Source organism: Stylophora pistillata, chromosome 2 (assembly GCF_964205215.1).
Source record: "Stylophora pistillata chromosome 2, jaStyPist1.2, whole genome shotgun sequence".
NCBI classification, from domain to species: Eukaryota; Metazoa; Cnidaria; class Anthozoa; order Scleractinia; family Pocilloporidae; genus Stylophora; species Stylophora pistillata.
Window position 1 is genome coordinate 24,607,908 of NC_142520.1, and position 23,319 is coordinate 24,631,226.

The 23,319-nt window shown below is 38.9% G+C and overlaps 3 protein-coding genes, 1 long non-coding RNA gene and 1 pseudogene across 4 annotated transcripts in view; 2 read left to right on the forward strand and 3 right to left on the reverse strand.

The window, feature by feature from the left end:
- Positions 1–23,319, reverse strand: part of LOC111333738 (endoribonuclease LACTB2) — a 149,127-nt gene that overhangs the window by 73,246 nt on the left and 52,562 nt on the right. The window lies entirely within an intron of this gene.
- Positions 99–2,971, forward strand: LOC148737983 (uncharacterized). The gene is made up of 5 exons (XR_015997448.1): positions 99–412; positions 531–588; positions 1,377–1,581; positions 1,745–1,791; positions 2,301–2,971. It is a non-coding gene; the product is annotated as an uncharacterized LOC148737983 (long non-coding RNA).
- On the reverse strand, positions 3,972–9,512 carry LOC148737984 (origin recognition complex subunit 5-like; annotated as a pseudogene).
- On the forward strand, positions 10,796–16,812 carry LOC148737985 (uncharacterized). Its single transcript, XM_088751414.1, has 11 exons — positions 10,796–10,856; positions 11,486–11,599; positions 12,407–12,463; positions 13,048–13,143; positions 13,582–13,627; positions 13,753–13,808; positions 14,029–14,115; positions 14,234–14,291; positions 14,841–15,041; positions 15,200–15,246; positions 15,727–16,812. The coding sequence occupies exons 1-11, from the start codon at positions 10,809–10,811 to the stop codon at positions 15,820–15,822; spliced, it is 906 nt and encodes a 301-aa protein (XP_088607540.1). The 5' UTR covers positions 10,796–10,808; the 3' UTR covers positions 15,823–16,812.
- On the reverse strand, positions 16,362–23,225 carry LOC148737986 (origin recognition complex subunit 5-like). The gene is made up of 5 exons (XM_088751402.1): positions 23,007–23,225; positions 21,298–21,813; positions 20,721–20,925; positions 20,240–20,425; positions 16,362–17,581 (listed from the first exon to the last, which is right to left on the reverse strand). The coding sequence occupies exons 1-5, from the start codon at positions 23,208–23,210 to the stop codon at positions 17,331–17,333; spliced, it is 1,362 nt and encodes a 453-aa protein (XP_088607528.1). The 5' UTR covers positions 23,211–23,225; the 3' UTR covers positions 16,362–17,330.

Consider the following 23,319-nt stretch of genomic DNA (forward strand, 5'->3'; position numbering starts at 1 on the left):
TGAATCGCAATTTCCTCTTCCCCCCCATACCCCCTCCCCCTCCTCCCATACCCCCTCCCCCTCCTCCCATACCCCCTCCCCTTCATACCCCTTCCTCTCATACCCCCTCCCCTCTATACCCCCTCCCCCCTTCTTTTTACCTCGCGCAGGCAGTACGGGTGAACTGAGGAGAAAGTTGCAACCCACAGGAAGAATCCTGGAGCAAACGGTGAGATAAAGAAACACTCCCACTTTTTTTCTATCACCCAATTTCTTCATCGTTCTCTACCTCTGGAGACTAACGTAACGATTGCACTTTAGATTGACTTTTATTCCACTTTCTTAGGCCCTAAAGCAAATGATGCAGCAACTGGATCACGAACGGAACTTGAAATTCGACGCTTTTGAACGCGTGGAAGATCTTGAGAGACAGGTTCATCGCGTTTTTTTTTTTTATTTTCTTCAGATAAGGTGGCGTCTTAAAGACATTATTCTGTACACTGGGTGGTTTTGTTCTCATCTCCGTATTTCTATTTATTTCTTCCTTTCAGATTTATAAATACAAGCAACATCTGATCAGCGATCTATCAAGGCCAGGAGTTGGAGCAGGTACGGTTTATGGCACGCAGACTAAAAATAATTCGAGTTCTAAAGAAATCCGTGACTATCCACGACTATCTGATGTTATTAAACGTTTTAATTTTTTTTGACATATGGAAGGATATTGTTGACACATACCGCTTCACTCTCTCTCCAACCCCCCCCCCCCCCCGCTCCATAACGAATCACTAGCCCTTGCATTTTTAATTGAATTGACGTGTATGTTCTGTTTTAAATTGGTTTGAACCTCTTGCCCTGGATTTTATCCGCGTCCTTTCTTCTCGAAGAGGGTTAGACGCCGCTAGAGAACAAAGATAGTTACCTTAGCATAAGTGATCTTTTGTGCTTATGATTTCCAAATTTCAATGAGACTTTGGGCTTTTGATATAGCGTCTCTATGTTATGAAACAAACTGCTAAAACTCCGAACCAAGGGTTGGTGCAATTTACTCCGAATTGGAAGCTCTGGGTGTATTCCGTTGCACTTTAGAGCAAGACATTTTACCCATATATTTTACTGACATTCTATTCTCCATCCTGGATTATAAATGGATTTTGGAGAATTTTCGGGGACTTGGCAAATTCTTGTAGGGAGTGGGGAATAACTCGCGGTGGACTCGGTTTTAGTTGCTTCTCACTGTCGAAACGGGATGATCACTGTAACGTAGCAACGTCAGCCACTTAGCCTGCGAGCAAAACTAAAGGACATATGTGAAAAATGAAAAATTCTCAGTGCTGACGTTATAGTAACCACACAAAAATCATGAGACGAACTCTTATCCTGGTCTCTTTTTATAGGCTCGAGAGCCGCATCACGCACAGACAAACGCCTCTTGTCCTCTTACCAGACGGTGCCGGACATCTACGCAGCGTCCCTGCTGTTCGTCCCATCCGCCAGTCCATCCGGCTAAGCCTGTCAAAGTGGTGCAGCCAGTAGCTGGAGGAGGTTTATGGCCACTCCCTGTAGTATTTCCACAGAGACAAGCTCCCACACCGGACCCTGGTGAGTCATAACAATAGGTGATGGTTCTTTAGTTTTTTATTTGTTTGTTATTTTCTTTGACAATTTAGAGAGGACGGGATTAACGCTTTCCACCCTAGTTGTCAGAGATACGTCATCTGATTGTATCAGTTTTACCTAGTTCACATTTTTCTTGATGTTTCAGTGAGTGGCTCGTATTCACCGCCTCCCAAAATTCAAAGGCCGAAAACTGTAAGTACTTAGAGAACGATATTATTTGCCCAAGGCATTACGTCCTTTCGAATCCAGATGAATTATCATCCTAGCTTCCCGTTGAAGGACATATTGCACATAACTGCCTTGAGTTTAAAGGACTCCACAAATATTTGTTACAAAACAAAATAAGAGATAACATCAACAACAACAAGAGACGGGCAATAGAGGCAGTTTTCAACTTACTGTAGAAAAACCGAAATCAATCTAATCACCACGGCCAATCACAATAAAGGCCTACATCATTATTAGCCAATGAGAACTAATATTTAAACCAGGCATGCAACCAAAAGCATGGGAAAACGCAGCTGACCACGATTGGATTTCGTTTTGCCTGTGATTGGTTGAGCGGATGGTGCGAGTTTTCTGGACGAATCAAAGAAAGGGGTAAAGCAAAAACAGAGGCTCCCGGATTACTTTCGACACTCAAATTTACAGTTCAAATTCTCGATTCAGAATGTTCTAAATACTCTTCTTTCTTCCTGCAGCACACTGGTCGTTTAAGAGGGAAAATATCTAACAGTCGCTTGGGTGACCTTCAACCAGATGATGTTCCAGATACAAGACTTCCTTCAACACTTTTAACTTTTTTGCTGAGAGCAAAACAGACTCACTAATTGGGCTACGTTTAGCGCAATACGACCGAAACGACTTGAAAGGGCCCCGGAGAGATGAACTAGCAGCCGTAGCACATACTCGGGTTTTTCATAAAGCAGCTTGTTCACACGCTAGGGAAATGCTTTTCTTCTCTGATGATTTGGCAGCTTACTATTTTAGAGGAAGTCTATTACCTCGAATCTACAAGTTTACTCCCAGAGACACGACTTGGGTCCTAGGACTCGAAAATACGAGACCTCATCGTATTATTGACTCGAGTAATTAGTTTAATATTGTTTTGAATATAACATAATATATGAATAATCATCACAAAGAAATTGTGTGGAAGAAACTTAAAAGCTCCAATAGAATAGATCAACATAGTGGAAAGTATTTTTTTATCTCTAGAATAAATGAGTTATTTATACCGTGATTATGGATACATTCTTATGCTAATGAAAACATTTGCTGAGGTTTTAACTTTTAAAAAAATCGATTGTAGAGAATTGTCAAGTGGAGGAGTTAGTTGCAGCAAAATTTCCTTATATTATGTTTATTTTGTCTTTAGTGGTAAAAATGACATCAGAACATCTTAAAAGGGTTTTATGAACCACTACTTTGAATGCAGGCGGTAAAATGATTTTTGAAGAACTATATATAATCGAAACCGTAGGTGAGAATTAACTCCGAAGCGTAAATTAAAGTGGTAAATGAAACCCATGAAAAACCCACTGAGCGTTAGCCTAGTGAAGGGTATCAGGGAACTACACGAGATAAAGAAAATGTCCTTGTGACCTCGGTGTTGGAATCGAACCCACGACCTCCGAATTAGATCTACCGTTGCTCTGCCTACTAAGCTACCTTCACTAGGGCTAACACTCAGAGAGTTTTTTATGGGTTTGATTTAGCACTTTAATTTACACTTCAGTGTTAATTCTCTGTTCCATCATTCATTAATGACTATGACAATTAATATCTACGAGGGCTCAATGATGAGCCACTGGTCGGAAAATGATACCTCACTCCTTCCTCAAGGAACAAAGACTGAACTTAAGGAGGTGGAATGCGGGTTCATTTATGAAGCAGAGTTCATAGCCTATTAAATCTGGTGAAAGGAAGAACTTAAAACGCGGAGGATGCATACATTTAATGTCAATACTTACCGGATAATGCTCATTATTAAAAACTAGATCATTGGATAATGCAATTCAACAATTTTTATTGGCTTAGCCATTATGGTAGATCAGCCAATATACCATAATCTACAAATATGGCGAGCGTACGTGTCAGCTTAAAATTAAAAGGGAGGTAAAAATTTAATAAAATTTAATAATTTAATTTAACGTTTTTAATAAAACAATTATTCCGCTCGCGCTTGTTGGATATGAGATGACTATAGCCAACGAGGCGCCGAGTTGGCTATCTATCATCTCATATCCAACGCGCGCTCGTGGAATAATTGTTAACTACCGCTTCTGGTTTTTCGCAGGAAAAAATATGTAGCCAATCCCTTAACTTGTCTTCAAATTCTACTAACAAAGGTATTAGACAAGAGGGGTCTGTCAAACAAAGTCGTAGAGATACTGTACAATATCAAACTCGAGTTGTCTCGCAATTTGTAAGATGGTGTAGAAGCTCACGAGGCATTTGTATTTAGGACAATCTATCTGATCATCTGCTGTGATTTGCGTCAAGAGATTAAGTGACACAAGGGATGATATCTGAAAAGGATGTTAGCGGTTGGAGCGACTTTATCCTCCACAATACTGCAAAATATGGTCATTAGTCTGTCCATTTGGAAATTCTTTGGACCTAACAAAACAATTATTCCCTATGAAATAATTAATAATAATAGGTACATACGCCTTTGACTGAATTTTTATTGGATCGCACGTTTTTCCAAGGCGGATTAAAAAACACCTTGGATCGTCTGAACGTGAAAAACTTTAATCCGGATTTAGGATTTTGTTTGTTTGGAAGTAGACATCGAGAATTGCACTGTTTGTCTTCGGTCGCCCTTGGTCGCTATGACTTGGTGTCTAGTTCACCTAATTTTGTAGCTTGGAGAATGTAAAAAAGATTGGGAAGGCTTTCAGTGACTTGAAGAACCTTACTCTGTAGCGTAGTTCTAAAGAGACCGATTAAACGATACACATTTTCATCCAACATCTTGACAGAGGAGCATGTTTGCCCGTTTTACCTACCTCTCTCACAGGATGTAAATCAAGCATTTTTTTCTGATATCTTGCTTCGCGAGCAAATATTGGATCACTCAGAAAGAGGTGTTGTAGCGTTGGCGAATTGACTCGTTACATACATACATATACATACATACATACATCATCTTTATTTCACCTCGGATTTACAAGAGTACTGAGCTGTATAGCTAATTTCTCCGAGAAAGAGGAATAGAAAAAATTAATCAAGTAAATAAATAAATAGATAAATAAATAAGTAAATAAAATATATAAAAACAAATAGAATCGTATATTATATACAGTAAATTACACTGCTATTTACATAAGTAATAATTGCATTTATGTTGGAAAGAAATTTGACATATTTTAGTTCTAAACTCATTCAACGACGTCAATGACCTCAGGTCCTCTGTTAGTTTGTTCCACATGTTTGCACTGAGAATTAAATCTGAAGGAGTGAAGACCATAAGTGGTTGTATTGACATAATTATGGGATAACAAGTTTCCTTGATCCTCGTAGGTTGTATCTCCTCATTTGGAAAAGACCATGTATGTACTTCGGCATTGTTTCGCACTGAATTGTCTTAAAAACTATTTTCATCGTGTCTTGGCACCTAATACTGTACAGATCACTACAATTAATTTTGCTCAGTAGCTCCTGGTAGTGCAGAGACTTCTCATCTAGAACAATCTTGAGCGCCCTTTTGTTCAGATGCTCTAATTTATTTCCATTTCGAGCCCTGCAAAAGTGCCAGACTGCTGAGCGATATCTAAAATATGGAACAATAAATGCCTTGTAAAGTTTACATTTCACATCCGTCGGTACTATTTAACGAAAACGGGAAATTACATTAATTTGATTGTTGACCTTTGTACAAATGTTTTTAACATGGCTGTTGAACTGCAGATTCTTGTCAATGTTCACTCCTGAGAGGTCACGGTTATCTTTTACCGGAATATTAGTGTCATTCACTGTAAAACTGAAGGTGCAGTTTATATTCCCTAAAATCATTGCTTGATATTTGTCAGGATTTGAAATCATGCCATTTATACCAAACCATTGGTCAACTTCGAGGAGTTGGCATTGAAGTTTCATTTCTAACTTCACTGGATCTTTATCCGAGGCATAAATTTGTGCATCATCAGCATAAGCATTGATACAGACTCCTTTCAGGAAGTAAAAGAGATCATTCATAAATACATTAAAGAAAAGGGGTCCAAGGGAGGGATCCCTGAGGTACTCCTTTTATAACCGGGAGCCAAGAAGAAAACTTGTCGCCCACTTTTACTCTCTGCGATCCTCTAGACAAATAACTTCGCAACAGAGCAACGCCATGCTCGGCTACCCCATACGCCTTCAACTTAAGTAGCAGCAACTCTTGTGGTACACAGTCAGAGGCCTTTGAAAGGTCTAAAGATATCACAGCAACGAGTTCTTCATTATCTAAGCCAGCCCTCCAATCTTCTGTTAAACACAGCAGTGTGGTCTCATAGTTATAATTCTTGTGATATGCAGAAATGAAGTCAGACAATATGTCTTTGAAATATACCGATAATTGGTCAAACAAGACTCTCTCAGAGATGTTATTTAAAATTGGCAGTACCGTTGGCGAAACGATCGGTTGGCGTTTAACGCAATGAACACGGTGCTAAACGAAACTTTTTCTCGTATAACTGGGGTTGAGAGGGGATGTACAGATCAGACGAAAAAGATAAAACGCCTTTCTTGTAAACGTCTATCAACCACACTCTGCAGACTAGAGAAGCTCTAACCTGTCAGCTGAATGTTGGATTTTTTCTCTTTTGCAGCAGCTTTTGCTCTGTTACTTAATCCTTTTCTCCCCTGTTTGGTAAAGAACCTCATGTCTGTGTGAGCTGGGTTATATGACGCCAGATGTGATGATATCTACAGATACTTGACATAGAATGGCAGTTCCATGTGGGAACGAACAGAAATTCCTGCAAAAATCGTATTTCTTGGATTAGACATCGGCAGCTGTTCGGAATTTCACTGCATAGTATAAAATTATCTGCTGCAAAATTCACAAATCAAACTACTGACTTTTAAAAGTCTATGTAAACCACAGTGAACATACTGTTCTCTGAACACTTCCCAAGGCAGTGAAAAAATTTGTTTAACAATCCAGAGCTTGTTTATTTGGTGATCATTTCCTTTATTCTCGTAACCTTAATGTGTGATTCAGGGATGATATTGTAAGGAGAAATTAGATGCTGCTCACTTTTAGGGATCAGAGGATCAAACCACAAGTCAGAGCGACCAGCATCTAGTTTCTTATTTCAGTTCTACTCCTGAATCATCAATTAGGATTAACAGAATAAAGGAAGTGATCTCCAACCTAAGAGGCTTTGATTGATCGACAAATTCTCCTTGTCTATAACAAAGGAAATGTAGAGAGAATTGTGTCGTCTGAGCCTGGGTTCGAATCGTCTGGGTACGAAAGATCTATGGATACGAAACGACTGCTAAGCAACGAAGGAATTCCGCAATAAATTGCATGCGAAAACCAATATCGCCCAAATTGCAAATCGATGAGGGCGTTATTAGTTTTCAAGTGCAATTGAAGCCACAATTCACCACTCAAGTAATGGATTTTCCTTGAATGATTGAATTAAAATAAGAAAAAAAGAAAACAGCATTACTTATAATTGTTATGTATACGTAGATGCGAAAAAATATTACGTAGATGCGAAACAATATTACATAGCCTCGTTTTCAACTCCAAATTCCACACTAAATACCTTGCTTTATTAACCAATCAGAATGCAAGATTTTACTCAATGATGGGTTAATTCTACATTTATTTGAAAATGAGATGAGCGACACCAGCTTAATTCACAGCTGTCTTTACATTTTCTATTTAAAATTAATAAAAACATGACAATAATTATAATAAGAATGAAAACCACCTCCTACCCTTTAAGTTTTCATTGCATGTCTGTGTTCTTTGTCCAATGATATTCTTCCACTGGCTGCTAAAGTAACTAAAACAAATTAAATAATAACCATCTCCTCTCAATTTATGTCTTAAACAAAGTGATGATGATTTCTAATAATGTTAACCCTTCTAAGTTTGTTTTCTGAAAAAAAGTTCCGATAAAACTGACATGCAATCTGCATTTTGTAATGATTCTTCTTTCTGCAAGGTTTTTAAAAAACAATATCAGCACTCTAGGAGCAGAGACACCTTATTTAAAAACAATAATATTAATGGTGACTGTGCACATATCTTTCTCAACCTTAACAGAAAGAGGAATGTAATTTTGATATGCAGATTCCTACTCAATAATACACAGTGCTTCTCCTTTAAAGGAATCCTCCACCTACCAGATGTCTGAGGTCATTCAAATCCCTACACACAGAATAGAACACACTCAGGAGAAGCTGGCAGTATGCTTTGAAAAATTCCACTGAATATGAAGATGGGCTGTCTCTTGCCAGGATCTGCATCAACTTAGTCTTTGAATAGTCAGGAAGGGAATGATATAGGGCTTATAGAATCCAGTGTCAACTTGAAGCTTTTCCCAAACAATTTGACTGAGCAAGACGACGCAAATGTTTAGATGAGTTAGTTCCTGAAGCCTTAAAAAGGTAGGAAGAAAATTTTCCTGGATATCTCGAGGTTTCTCTGCGTTGTCAAGCACAATGTAGAATGTTTCATTCATGAGTTCCTTCCCTGATAAAGTATGTTTAAGGTGACGTAAAAGTCTTTCCTATTTTCACATTTGGGAGGGGCATTCCAATTGCTGTCTTTATCTGGATCTTGTAGCTGGTATAAGATGTGCTCAAAAATCAGTCTTGCTGTAAAATTCTCAACACAGTTAACTAGCACATGTAGAAGCTGTTATATCAGAGGGAAAAAAAACACAAAAGAACGAGTTACTATCAATAAATGGTTTGATCCAAGGATCACTAGACAATTATGTTGTGTAAATGTTTGCATGGGGTTAGCAGTGTTCTTCCTTATTTTAGGCAGGACAGGTAAAAGAAATATTTAAACCATTACAGGAATTCTTGTACCCTTGAATTTTCAAGAATTTCAAAGGATTTTAGACAGTAATACAAGGTACCACAAATGGTAAATGTTACCAGCACTGTCTGAAAGAGAGAATACAGGGTTAGTCCCAGAAAGGACTGTCATTTTCAACCAGGTTTTTGACAGCCTGAGCAAAAATTAATGTCTCTCACAAGTGAGCAATGATGAAACAACAACTCAAACTCATAAAATTCAACTCACAAATTAGTTTGGTCATTAATTGACTCTGATGCTCTCGTGATGACATCTGCTCAGCTTATCAAACCATCAATCTCAGTCACTAACAACAGTCTCTTTTAGAGCCTTCCCTAATACAGGCAGGCTCACAATGTGATTGACAATACCTGTTCATCTCAAGTAATTGAGATGAAACAGCAATTGGCCTGTATACAAAATGGCAATGCATTCAAGTAAAGAGTATGCAGCTGGACCATTCAGTGAAAGCTGTGTGGCAACAGGACTGAATAATGAAATGCTACATTAGAAGGTAACTGATTGACAACGCCGGCTCAAGTGTGCGAGGTCTAAAATTTAATGAAATTAGTGGTAAATAATAAGGGCTGACATTTAAAACCTAGGCACTTTGTTGTTGTGTAAGGCATTTTCTTATTTCCAGAGTTTTTAAGGAGAAAATTAATTTTCGAAAAGTTTAAGAAAGTGTACAATGTTTTTGGAGGTTGTTCTGTTAAAGAAAAGAGGCGATGAAAACAAGGCCTTGAGGCAACAGAATAGGAAATCAACCATGCAAATGACTCAAAGTCTGTTTTCTGCGGCGAAACTTAGCATGTGCACAAACATTATTCAGCTCTGTTCTGTGTGGGTAGTCAAATGATGTAAAGTTACCTCCCATGAGTCTTCTGCAGCCTATTTGCGTATCTCAGTAAATAGCTCTTCAACACCAGAGAGTGACTAGCATCTAATTTTCCCTTACAATATCACTCCTGAATCACACATTAAGGTCAGGAGAATAAAGAAAATGATCACAAATTGCAAGATGCTCTTGATTGAGATACAATGAATATATGAAGATCATATATTTTGAACTGCGGTATTAGATACGCATGATGCACGATCCTCGTAGTAGATAGCGCTATTTAAGCAATAGCGCGGAAAATCAGACCTGAAAAAAATCAGGCCTGTACGGGACTCGAACCACTAACCTCTGCGATACTAGTGCATCGCTCTACCAATTGAGCTAACAAGCCAACTGGGAGCAGGCCGTTAAGTTGATTCGTAATAAACCCGTGAAAGTGATAAATGAGATACAATGAATATATGAAGATCATATTTTTGAACTGCGGTATTAGATACGTATGATGCACGATCCTCGCAAAGTAGATAGCGCTATTTAAGCAATAGCTATCTCATGAAAGTGATAAATCAGATACAATGAAATATATGAACTTCATATATTTCATTGTATCTGATTTATCACTTTCACCGCTTTATTACGAATCAACTTCACGGCCTGCTCCCAGTTGGCTTGTTAGCTCAGTTGGTTGAGCGCTGCACTAGTATCGCAGAGGTCAGTGGTTCGAATCCCGTACAGGCCTGATTTTTTTTTTATTTTATTTTTATTTTTTTTATTTTTAGGTCTGATTTTCGCTATTGCTTAAATAGCGCTATCTACTGAGAGGATCGTGCATCATACGTATCTAATACCGCAGTTCAAAATATATGAACTTCATATATTTCATTGTATCTCATTTCAACTTTGTTGATATATCCAAATTATTATGTAGTAGAAGGTGGTGCTTCAAAAATCAACGGTAGTGCTTCAATCTCAGTTTCACATTAACCCGGCCTGGATCCTCTTTTTCTGTTTAGAGTCTTAAGAAAAAAAAAACAAATAAAAGACGAGATCATAGAGAATGAAATTAAACAAACCGAACAAAGTCTAAAAAAGACGATGCTATTTCACCTGAAAAATGTGTACATGGCTGAGCTAACAGAAAATTACCTTTTGTTCACTACGTTTCTTTTGTTTCAAATTTTGAATTTTTTAACTGCAAGATCTTTGAGGTTACCTTTTTATATCATTATTTTATTATGTGGTATCAGTGACAATGAATAAAACCGATTCCGAAAGGTACTGAATTTGTTCTTGTCACTAGTGTTTTTTTCCCAGTTTCTAAAGATAAAGACTATGAACAACTGGAAGCGGACCCGTCTCTTTATCCGGTATCACGACTCGGTAAGATTAACACATCGACAGCAGTTTAGTAGTGGTCTGTACTTTTACTCACTGACAATGATATTCTCTTTATCCGGTATCACGACTCGGTAAGATCAACAAATCGACAGTAGTTTAATAGTGGTCTGTACTTTTACTTATTGACAATGATATTCGTCATCACAGTTGTTCAAAAAGGCGTGATTGAATTTTCTTTTCTGTTGAAACCGCATAAAGCTTAACAAAAAGTTGCTTTTAAGGAACTCTAGTTTTCTCAGGCTTACATATTTGTGAAGAGAAAAGAAAAGAAAGAAATCACTTGAAGCTTGTTCAGGAAGAATCTCCAAGGGAACCAGTGAATAAGAATGGGAGGTACAACACAAAAGAACTGATGTTTGAAAAAAAGCGAAACTGCCTTAAGGGGTACCGGAGAACTTTCAAGTTTATAAAATGCCGGGGGATGAATCTTCCATCAAATCAAAAACCCACGTAATGCTATTCGCCCTACCCATCAGCTTGGTTGTGTTGGTTACCTTGCATAAATACATTTACTTTGGTTTTGGGTTTTTCTACTCTTCGCTGAAAACTGCTCTTTGGGATTGATTTTGACGGTTTTTATTTTATTACGCGTTTCTTTGTTTGTTTTAAAGGTTGAGAGTTTACGAGATGAGGCTGACAAAGCTAAACGAGAGTGCTTAGGAGTTAAAAAGATTGCGGAAGAGAAAGAAGTGCTATTTAAACAAGAACAAGCAGCACTGAGAAAGGTCATTGATCTAATCCAAAAGGGTTTCTGTCCATTGTGACACTGTCAGCAGTTACATATGATGCACGATCCTCGTAGTAGATAGCGCTATTTAAGCAATAGCGAAAATCAGACCTGATAACAATCAGGCCTGTACGGAATTCGAACCACTGACCTCTGCGATACCAGTGCAGCGCTCTACCAATTGAGCTAACAAGCCAACTGGGAGCAGGCCGTTAAGTTGATTCGCAATAAACCCGTGAAAGTGATAAATGAGATACAATGAAATATATGAGGTTCATAAATTTCATATAACTGTCAGCAGTTACTTTTAAAATCACACGTATAGATTTGACTTTTTTTCAAATGAATTATGTTTAGATTCAAAAGGTGACTGAATAAATCAAACAGCATTCGTACGTAGCAGAAACCGGAGTTAAGCACCGGCCTAATGGGCCACTAGGCTCGTAAACAGACTTTACCTTTTATTCGTATGTAGCACTCTAAATATGGTGGCTATCCTTTTCAGTGGCACGTGGAACTTTTAAACTTTGAGCGTGTTTATGTGAGGGATTTTGGCATCAGTTCCCGTCCCCAACGGTAGTAATAAATTAATAATGAATAAATATCTTCAGCCAGGAGACAACCTCGCCCTTTGTTGGTTTTCAGTCTAATCGTGAGTACGGAGTCTCCGGGTCAAAAGTGGATCAAACTCTAAAGACAAATTTAAAGATGAACAAGACCTTCCTTTTTGAGTCTTCTGGCAGGCTACTCCTATTATTACTTCTATCTACATAATGATTGTCAATATCATCATCATCTTTTACAGGCTCTTTCAGAGGTGGAGCGAGAGTGCCAGAAACTGCGTAAAAAGCTACAATACGAGGTAGGAAATTTCAAGAGCTTGCTTGAATGATTGTTTTGTTTTTGGCGCAGATAGCGCCAACAAAGAAAAGGAAAGGACTTCGGCTTGATGGATTGCTATCAAGAATAGTCTCATCAACTGCGAGTCGTTCTCATAGTTCAAATAGCTCTGCTATTTGTGGGTAGTGCGTCATTATGCTAAGTGTCATGTCATGTCTGATTACAATAAATGAATAAATATTAAATAATAAATAAAAAGATAATAGTAAATCACCAAATTCGCTTCACTTATTTACGAAATACGAAGCTGGTGACAGCGTGAAGAAAGAATTAGGAATTATACCGTGGGAACTAAAGAGTGAAGAGTACTAAATGGCCACAGTTAGCTGCGTTAATTAAGTGATTGTAGTCTCGAAGAAAACAGACAAATATTCTTAAGCCTTTGAACCCACAGGAGTGACTCGCCTTTAATTTCTCCTTACAACATCACCCTTGAATCACAAGGGTGATGTTGTAAGGGGCTGAAATGCAGACACTAGGTTGGTTTGACTTGACGTAGTTTTAACTAGGATGATTTTCAAGTGTTTGGGTGTTTCGTGTTTTCAGCAAAAGACCAAGCTACAGAAGATGCATGCTCAGATGCAAGAAGCTCACAGTATGAGACAACTGGAGCTGGCCAAGTCTACAAACATCGATAAACTAGTGAGTGGATTAATGATCTAGGTTTTTTTTTCGTCAGCATACAAAGTGATTTCATTATGAAAAATGATACTAACATAAAAGCTTTGAAATAGAATTAGAAAGATGGTGAGTTTTGATCTCGTTCTTGCACTAGCCTGCGAGGAGGTCCTCATTGTAAACGCTTTTCTGCCCGCGGAAAGATTAGAAACGAGTCGGGATGAGGTTTGCCGGGGGTCTGGCACTAATAATGAGATCCCTTGCAGACCTTCCGTCTACTCACGTTGCTAAAAGACTCAAACTTTCCAGCGGATTAGCGTGCCGAAGCGATGATATTCCATTCAAGCACAGATTGAGAGTTATTAAGGATTTTTCTTTTTTTCATAACATCTATTTGGACTCGAAACGATTTTCATGCAAGCAGTTCAGGAAATTGATTGTAATTGCTCTCTCTGCTTCTAGATTGCAGATCTGGAGGAGAAAGAACTACAGCTTCGTCTTCTTACGCGTAAGTTGTCCTTTAATGTCCTTTGATCGATTTATATCTTTTCATTTTATTTCGCTCCATTTCTCTTGATTTCTTTTCAATTTTAAGACTTAATGAATGCCATCTGATTCTCTTTTTTTACATAGAAAACTTGGATAGAGATCAACGAAGAAATCTTTTCGCGCAAGAGCAATCCAAGAAGGTATTTTGAATCTGAATTTCCCCTTACCCACTCCTCCCCCTCCCCCCCTTTCTTTTCGTTCTTTTTACCGGACGCAGTACGAGCGAACAAAAGAGAAGAAGCTGCAATCCACAGGAAGAATCCTGGAACAAACGATGCGATAAAGAAACACTCTCACTCTTTTTCTATCTCCCAATTTTCCCCTCGTTTTCTACCTCTGACTTTTATTCCACTTTCTTAGGCCCTAAAACAAATGATGCAGCAACTGGATCATGAACGAAACTTGAAACTCGACGCTTTTGAACGCGTGGAAGATCTTCAGAGACAGGTTCATCGCTTTTTTTTTTTCTTATTTTCTTCAGATAACATAGCATTTCAAAGACATTCTGCTGTACACTAGTTGATTTTGTGCTCCTCTTCATATTTCTATTTTTTCTTCCTTTAAGATTTATGAATACGAGCAACATCTGACCAGCGGTCTATCAAGGCCAGGCTCTGGAGCAGGTATGGTTTATGGCATGCACACAAAAAACATACGAGTTAAAAAGAAGTCCGTGATGCCATTATTGTTGCTATTTTGACGTGCAAGATTACTCTCCGTAAGAATCGCTAGTCCCCGCATTCTAAGTTGAATTGACTAAATGGTCAGTTTTAAATACAAATTGACTATAACTGTAAATTGGTTTGAAGCGCTTGCTCTGGATTTTATCCGTATCCTTGAAGGAGGTTAGAAGCCGCCAGAGAATAAAATGATCATGCTAGGAGTGAATCTTCTGCGCTTCGATATCCGGATTTCAATGAGACTATGGCAAATAGGGGACATGGCAAAAAAAGGAGGGAGAGGGGGGGGGGGGAAATAACTTAGATAGATTCAGTCCTAGTTGATTCTCACTGTGGAAACGGGATAATCACCGTAATGTGGCAACGTCAGCCACTTAGCCCGAGGGCAAAAGAAAAGGACAAGTGTGACAAAATGAAAAAGTCTCAGTGCTGACGTTCTAGTAACTGCACAAGAATCATGAGACGAATTTTTATTCTGGTGACTCTTCACAGGCTCGAGATCCGCATCTCGCACAGACAAACGCCCCTTGTCCTCTTACCGGAACGTGCCCGACTCTTACGCCGCGTCTCCATTGTTCGTTCCATCTTCTCGTCCATCTAAGCCTGTCAATGTAGTGCAGCTAGTAGCTGGAGGAGGTTTTTGGCCACCCCCTGTTGTTTTTCCACAGAGACAAGCCACCACACCAGACCCTGGTGAGACATATTTACTCTAGCAATAGGTTTGCTTGATATTTTCTTTGACATGTTTGAGAAGGTGGGAACAACACTTTTCACTCGATAGTTTACAAAGATATGTCTTGTGATTTCATCGAATGAATAGCATCTAATTCACATTTTTCTTGATTTTCCAGTGAGTGGTTCATATTCACCGCCTCCCAAAATTCAAAGGCCAAAAACTGTAAGTATTAGTGAACGATATTCTTTGCCCAAGTCACTGCGACCTTCAGAATTGAGATGAATAATGATAATAGCTTCCCATTAAAGAACATGTCACTGTAAATGTTTGTTCTAAAAGAAAATAAAAGCTTCCATCCGAAACAACTACAGCAAAAAGGAGCAATAGAAGCAGTTTTCATCTGACTGTCGAAAAACTAAGATCAATCTAATCACTACAGCAACTCGCAATAAAGGCTTACATCATTAGTAGCCTATGAGAACTAATATTTAAACCAGGCAAGCAACCAAAAGCGCGGGAAAACGCGGCTGACCACGATTGGTTTTTGTTTTGTGTCTGATTGGTTGAGAGGATGAGTTTTCTGGACCAATCACAGAGAAAGGTAAAGCAAAAACAAAGGTTCCCGGATTACTTTCGACACTCAATTTTACGATTCAAGTTCTGGATTCAGAATGTTCTAAATACTCGTCTTTCTTCCTGCAGCACACTGGTCGTTTGAGAGGGAAAGTTTCTGAGAGTCTCTTAGGTGACCTTGAACCAGATGATGTTCCAGATACAAGACTTCCTCCGACATTTTAAAAAGACTCACTTTGGGTAAAGTTTAGCGCAATACGACCGAAACGACTCGATAGATAGGGCCCTTATAAGAAGTCGCAGCCCCAGCACATACTTGGGTTTCTTAAACGGCAGCTTGTTCACACGCTAGGGAAATGCCTTTTCTCTGATGATTTAGCAGCTCAATATTTTAAAGGAAGTTCATTACCTGAAATCTACATGTTTACTCTCTGAGACACGACCCAACTCCCAGGACTCGAAAATATGAGAGCTCGTTGTATTATAGACTCGACATTAAACAATGTTATCTCGAAAGTTAATTAATATATGAATAACTAACACGAAAAAATTGTGTGGAAACTTAAAAGCCCTAATGGAGTAGATCAAGGGATTATGAAGACTTTTTTAACTCTGGAAGATGAATTATTTATACCATGATTTCGGATACATGCTTACGCTCATGACAACATTTGATGACAGAGGTGTACTTTTAAAAGAGTTGATCGTAGCAATTGTGTACGTTATTTAAGATATTTGTCCTATAAGAGCTAGAAGCAACAAAATCTTGCTCTCACCGTATTTATTTTCTTCAGTAGTTCAAATGATTTGAAAACATCTTAAAAAGTCTTGTTTGAACCACTATTTAAATGCAGGCTTGTAGGAAAAGTATCGTTCCAAAGCTAACTTTTTAGCAACTGATACAGTATTAACAAGTTCAGACTCGTCCGAGTGTTACCAGTAATATCACGTCTCAAATTTCTTAGTGATCGTGCACCTCCGGTGGGATCAAACGATTCGTCCCCTCTTCGTCCAATTCAACGAAAGTTCGCGGGTAACGACACTTTTCCTTCGGACATTTTCAACCAACCTCATGCCGAAATACACACTCGCTAATAAGCTAATATCCTTGTAAATAACTGATATCCCTTACGAGCTCCGTGTACTCGGGAATTTTTATATGGAAAAGAGATTTTGCACTTTTGCAGTCTTATAAAAATAAAGTTTTCCACGATATGAATCGAGTGTTAATTCTTACGACTATCCAGTCTTAGGGTAATACTACAATATTCATTTAATTGCACATCCTTACTACGCATGATTTTCATGCGACAGCAGCCCACAAATAAACAAAATGGCCGCTTTTATCATGGCGAAAGCTCGCCAATGAGGTAAATCGCGATTACCTGTGTAGGGCTATGATGAGCTGTGTTGGCCGATGGATGCTTATACATCAAATCGTTAAATGACTACAACTGACAATTCGTATTTACGAGGGCTTGATGATCAGCCGTCCGTCGGAAAATGAGCCTTTACCCCTTTCCCAGTAAACAAAGACTGGACTTTAGAAGGTGGAATGCGGGTTCATTGACGAAAGGGGAGAACTTAAAACGTGGATGATGCATATATTATATCTCAATACTTTCTGGAGAATGTTCAATACCGCTTCTCGTTTATCGCAGGAAAATATATTTAACCAATCCCTAACTTGGCGTATTAGACAAGGGGGGGGGGGGGGGGGGGAAGGAGGCCTGTCAAACAAAGTCGTACAAGTACTGAATAATATCAAACTCAAGTTGTCTCGCGATCTCTGAGATGGTGTTGAAGCTCACGAGGCATTTGTATTTAGGACAATCTATCTGATCATCTGCTGTGATTTGCGCCAAGAGATTTAGTGACACAAGGGATGATATCTGACAAAGGATGTTAGCGGTTGGAGCGACTTTATCCTCCACAATACTGTAAAATATGGCCATTAGTCTGTCCATTAAAAAATTCTTTGGACCTAAGAGGACAAAAAGAAAAAGAGATTACTGACGGTTAAAAACAATTTTGGGCCAGTTGGATTGGACTAAAGAAAAAGCGGGGGGAGGGTGTGGAATATGGCTAATTAATATCATTAAGTTATGATGCCTTTCACTGAAATTTTATTGGATCACGCGTTTTTGCAAGGCGGATGCAAAAATATCCTGGATCGCTTGAACGTTGAAAACTTCATTACGGATTTTGGATTTTCCTTGTTTGGAAGTAAGCATCGAGGATCGTACTGTTAGTCTTCGGTCGCCCTGTGTCGTTATCGGTTGGTGTCTAGTTAGGTTTACGGTGAAGTCGCCCGAAAGTCATCTCGCCTGAACCTGAGTCGTGTTGCCCGAAATTCATAGTCATGTCGCCCGAAATTTTATCGAGTGTTTAGACTTGAAGAAAAGTAACTTAAGTAAATTCTTAAGTAAATCGCAAGGAATAAACTCAGTGCTAAGGAACATGCGGAAAGCTTTAGTCTCAGGCTTCCTTAAGGTTACCTTGCACCTTCAGGGGTGTCTCGCGTGCAAGCGATGTAGCGCGTCCGGTTTAAACTGTAGATATCTAAACCCTGATATCAAATTAAGGCTTATAGGACTGGCTATCAGACTATACCAAAAATTTTGAAAAAATATTAATTGACGAATTTTTCACTACTTCTAAATGCGAGCGCCCGAATCACCTTTTGAACATTACATGTCAGAGTGAATTTTGTTCTTCGCTTATTTAATATGTTCCTCCGTTTCCGGGGAAAAGCGCTAAAAGACCTGTCTGCGATTTGCCATATTCAATTTCAGTGAAAAGTTACAGAACATTTTTGAAATAGGATTAAAAAAATGTGGAGTGATGGTACAAAAATCGCTCTTGAAAAAAGAGTATTTAGAAACAAAAATTCGGAGACACGCTTTCGTTGTTTATATGTAAAACTAGCTACTGTCAAAATTTGAGAGCAGTCGAACAAATCCCCTTTGACTTGTAGTTCGATGCCGCAAGAGTACATGCAACGCACAACCAATCTATTCTTCCTCTGATTACAGAGCCAAACGGTAGGTGGTTTGGTCGGTACCAGTCCCACCGCTACGATGCTGCCAAAAACCGCAATTGTCGCACTGAAGGGCTTGCTGGCGTGGTCGAACTTCATTTTCGCTCTCGATACAGGGATGATGGCTCATTGTATATTTCTTTTGCGTACGCGTAACAATCTCGTGTTTCAGCGAGCTGATTATCTCGGATTGAGGTGGCTGTCATTAATTTACCCTCTTTAAATATGGTTAACCGGATCAAAATTTACATGCGACCGGCTGAGGAATAGAACAAGTTGCCATAATTTATGCCGAGTCTGATCCTGAGGGGGGAATGCTGCTGACACGCTTTGTTCGCGTGGTTGACAATAAACAACAAAAAACGGCAGTAAAAGTTTCCGGATGTCTTTTATACGATAAGTCAAACTAAGAGAAATTGATGTATTTTTCTGATATGTGTGAAAAATTCTGATAACTGAAAGTGTTCCGCTTATAATTACTAGAATCTGTGCTGTGGAATGATCAGTTTAGTTCATAGCAACGAACAACGCTGAAGTGAACAGCGCTATCTGAGTCTTTCTTTAACTTCATATTTGCATAGGTTAGCGGACGAAAACAGTTTACGAGTCAACATTTTAAGAGTTTATTCCTTGCAATTTACCTAAGATGTTACCTTTCTTCAAGTTTAAACATTCGAGAAAACTTTGGGCGACATGACTCAGAGTATTGGGCAACAAGACTATGAGTTTCGGGCAACATGACTGTTTCCGGGCGACATGACTTCGGGCGAGATGACTTTCGGGCGACTTGACCGGTTACCGTCTAGTTCACTTCATTTTGTAGTTTCAAGAACATAAAGAAAGATTGAGAAAGCCTTCAATGACTTGAAGAATCTTCCAGTGTAGTGCAGCTCTAAAGAGACCGGTGAAACGATACACATTTCCATCCAACATCTTAACAGAGGAGCAAGTTTGACTGTTTTATTCACCTCCCTCACAGGTTCCATTTTCCATTTTATAAATCACACATTTTCTTCTGATATCTTGCTTCACGAGCGAATATTGAATCATTTAGAACGAGGTGTTGTAGCGTTGGCTAACTGACTCGTTGGCCTCCCGGTTAGCTCAATGGATAGAGCACTGGACTGTTGTGCGGGAGGTCGAGGATTCGAGCCCCGGCCGGACCAACACTCAAGGTTTTAAAATAACTGAGGAGAATGTGCTACCTTTGTATAACATCAAGAAATGATTAGATATTCTAGTCTTCTCGGATAGGGACGAATAAATGGAGGTCCTGTCTCCTGCAGGGTTAGGGGCAGGAGACGTTAATTTCCCACGCACGAGATTACTGCGTGATGGATGTCCTCCCCTGGGGTGGGATGGGTGGGTAACAGGACCCCCGTTGATACCAGTGTTCACTACACTGAAGGGGCTATCTTGTATAAATATAGATGTCTACGCTACTCTAGATGACTGGTTACCGATGAACGCAATCAGCACGATGCTGAACGAAACTTTTTCTCGTATAAGGTTAAGTGGGGATGTACAGATCCGACGGAAAAATAAAACCCCCCTGTTGTAAACATCTATCAACCACACGCTTCAGACTAGAAAAGTTCTAACCTGTCAGCTGAGTGTTGGATTTCTTCCCTTTTGCAGCAGCTTTTGCTCGGTTACTTAATCCTTTTCTCCCCTGTTTGGTAAAAAACCTTCTGTCTGTGTGAGCTGGGTTATACGATGCCAAATATGCTGAGATCAACAGATACTTGGCATAGAATGGCAGCTCCATGTGGCAACGAACAGAAATTCCTGCAAAAATCGAGGTTCTTGGATTAGACATCTGTAGTTGTTAGGGATTTAGCTGCATAGTAGAAAAATATCTGACGCAAAATTTACCAATCAAGCTACTGGTCTTCAAAAGTTCCTTTAAACCCCACCTCTACGACCTATGATCAAACATCCTTTACACTGCAATGGAAAGGTTAATTATAAATTATTTTATAAGGAGATGAGCAACACCCGCTTAATACAGAGCTGTTTTTACTTTTTCAATTTAAAAATGACAAATTATAGAAATACAGAATTAATGAAAACAATCTCCTACCCAAGGCTCCAAAGTTTTCATTGCCTGTCTGTGTTCCCTGTCCAATGATATTCTCCCACTGGTAACTGGACACCTCCCTAAGGTAGACTGTGTGGAGAGCTTTCTTGAGATGAGGCTCAATGTTTCGCCACAGCTTGCGACTGTCTGTCAATTGAGCTTCACCAGATGTTATTGGTTCACAATATTTTGGAAAATGAAGAAGAGCCTACACGTATCACAACAGTAAGAATTTAATTCTTTTGAAAAGTAACTTTATAAAAAATTAATTAATAACCATTTCCTTCCAATTTCGAACTTGAGCAAGGTGGTGATCATTTCTAATGTTGTTAAACTAGTAGGTAAATTTGTTCCCCCTCCAGAAAAAAGGTTCCAACAAAATTGACATGTAATCTGCATTTGTAAAGATTCACCTCTGTATAAGGTTATAAAAACAAAATCCCTTTATTAACAAAAAAATTTATGGTGACTGTGCACTTTTCTTTCTTAACATTTACAGAGAGAGGAATTTAATTCTGATATGGAGATTCCTACTCAATAATACCACAGTGCTTCTCCTTTAGAGGAATCCTCCACCTACCAGATGTCTGAGCTCATTCAAATCCCTACACGCAGAATAGAACACACTCAGGAGAAGCTGGCAGTATGCTTTGAAAAATTCCACTGGATATGAAGATGGGCTGTCTCTTGCCATGATCTCCAGCAATTCAGACTTTGAATAGTCAGGAAAGAGAATGACAAAGGGCTCATAGAATCCAGTACCAACTTGAAACTTTTCCCAAACAATTTGACTGAGCAAGATGACACAAATATTTAGCTGAGTTAGTTCCTGAAGTCTTAAAAAGGCAGGAAGAAAATTTGCCTCAATATCTCGAAGTCTCTCTGCTTTGTCAAGCACAATGTAGAATGTTTCATTCATGAGTTCCTTTGCTGATAAAGAATGTTTAAAGTGGCGTAAAAATTCTGTCATATTTTCACAATTAGGAGGGGCATTCCAATTATCATCTTCATCTGGATCTTGTAGCCAGTATAAGATGTGCTCAAATATCAGTCTTGCTGTAAAACTCTCAACACAGTTAACTAGCAAATGTGGAAGCTGTTATATCAGAGGAACAAAAAAAAAAAAAAGAGAGAGTTACTATCAGTTGATGGTTGGATCCAAGGATTAAGAGGCAATTGTGTAGTGTGATTGTATGTGAGGGATTAGCAGTGCTCTCCCATATTTTAGGCACGACAGGTGAAAGAAATTTTTCAAACTGTTGGACCACTTCTTTCACTTGTTGAATTTTCAAGATTTTCAAAAGATTTTAGACAGTAATACAAAGTATCACAAATGGCTCACAATCTGATGTGGGCTCAGCACAAACTCTTCAACTTACTAACCTAGTGGTTGGTTACAACAATTTCAGTTTGTTTACTAGCCAAACTGGCTAGTGTAAATCGAAAACCACTCGCCCAAACTGAATTTCTACTAAATAATTTGGATATATCAACAAAGTTGAAATGGTAAATTGGCCACCGTAATGATTACAAAAGCTGACATTTCGAGTGTTAGCCCCGACGAAGGGCTAACGCTCGAAACGTCAGCTTTTGTAATCATTACGGTGGCCAATTTACCATTTCAACTTTGTTGATATATCCAAATTATTTCGTTACTCCCACCGACACAGCCCCAAACAGTTTCTTTCGAAACTATCAGCCTTTATTCATTTGAATTTCTACTAGTCTGTGGCTACTTGGCTACCATTACTGATACTGTCGCATCCTGGTGATCGAGATTACGCACAAGTGCTTGAGATAAAACAGTATGGCCTGTATACAAAATGCACCTCTGCATTCAAATCAAGAACATACAGCTGGACCATTCAATGACAGCTGTGTGGGTAGTCAAATGATACAAGGTTACCCGGCCATCATGAGCCTCGAGCAGCCTCTCTGAGTATCTCAGTCAATAACCCTATGACACCAAAGAGTGACTAGAATCTAATTTCTCCTTACAATATCACCCCTGAATCACATATGAAGGTCAAGAGAATAAAGAAAATGATCACCAATTGCAAGATGCTCTTGATTGTTCAACAAATTCTCTTTGTCAGTGCCTTAGGAAATGCATAAAGAACAGTAATGGAGATTACATTTATGCTTGTTAAAATTCTAGTTACCCTCCATAAGATGGGACAGTCTGTTTTCGCGTCAAGACACACAAAATCAATATTACGAAAAGCTTTTTCTTTCTTAGCAACAATCAGTTGATGTGATTTCTCTCAAATTATACTCGTTTGTACTCACCTCCAAATCTTTTAGCAAAGTCTGCACAACAAATGATTTCCCCGTACCGATGTGTCCACAAATGAAGATCGCTGGACAACAGAATGTCTTCCTTTGCCCAAAAAGAGTTAAAAGTGTATCGATTTCATTCTCTCTGCCAATTACTTTGGTGTAAAGTTTCTTAACGTCGTCTTCACTAAACCCGAATAGCCCGCCATTCGCCATATTGGTTCACGCAAAGGGACTGGGGCGAGTTGTCAAGACTTTTACTATCAGGGAGTGGGTGCATTACCCGTTGTTTTTTTTTTCGGTTTTTTTGGGTTTTTTTTTGTTT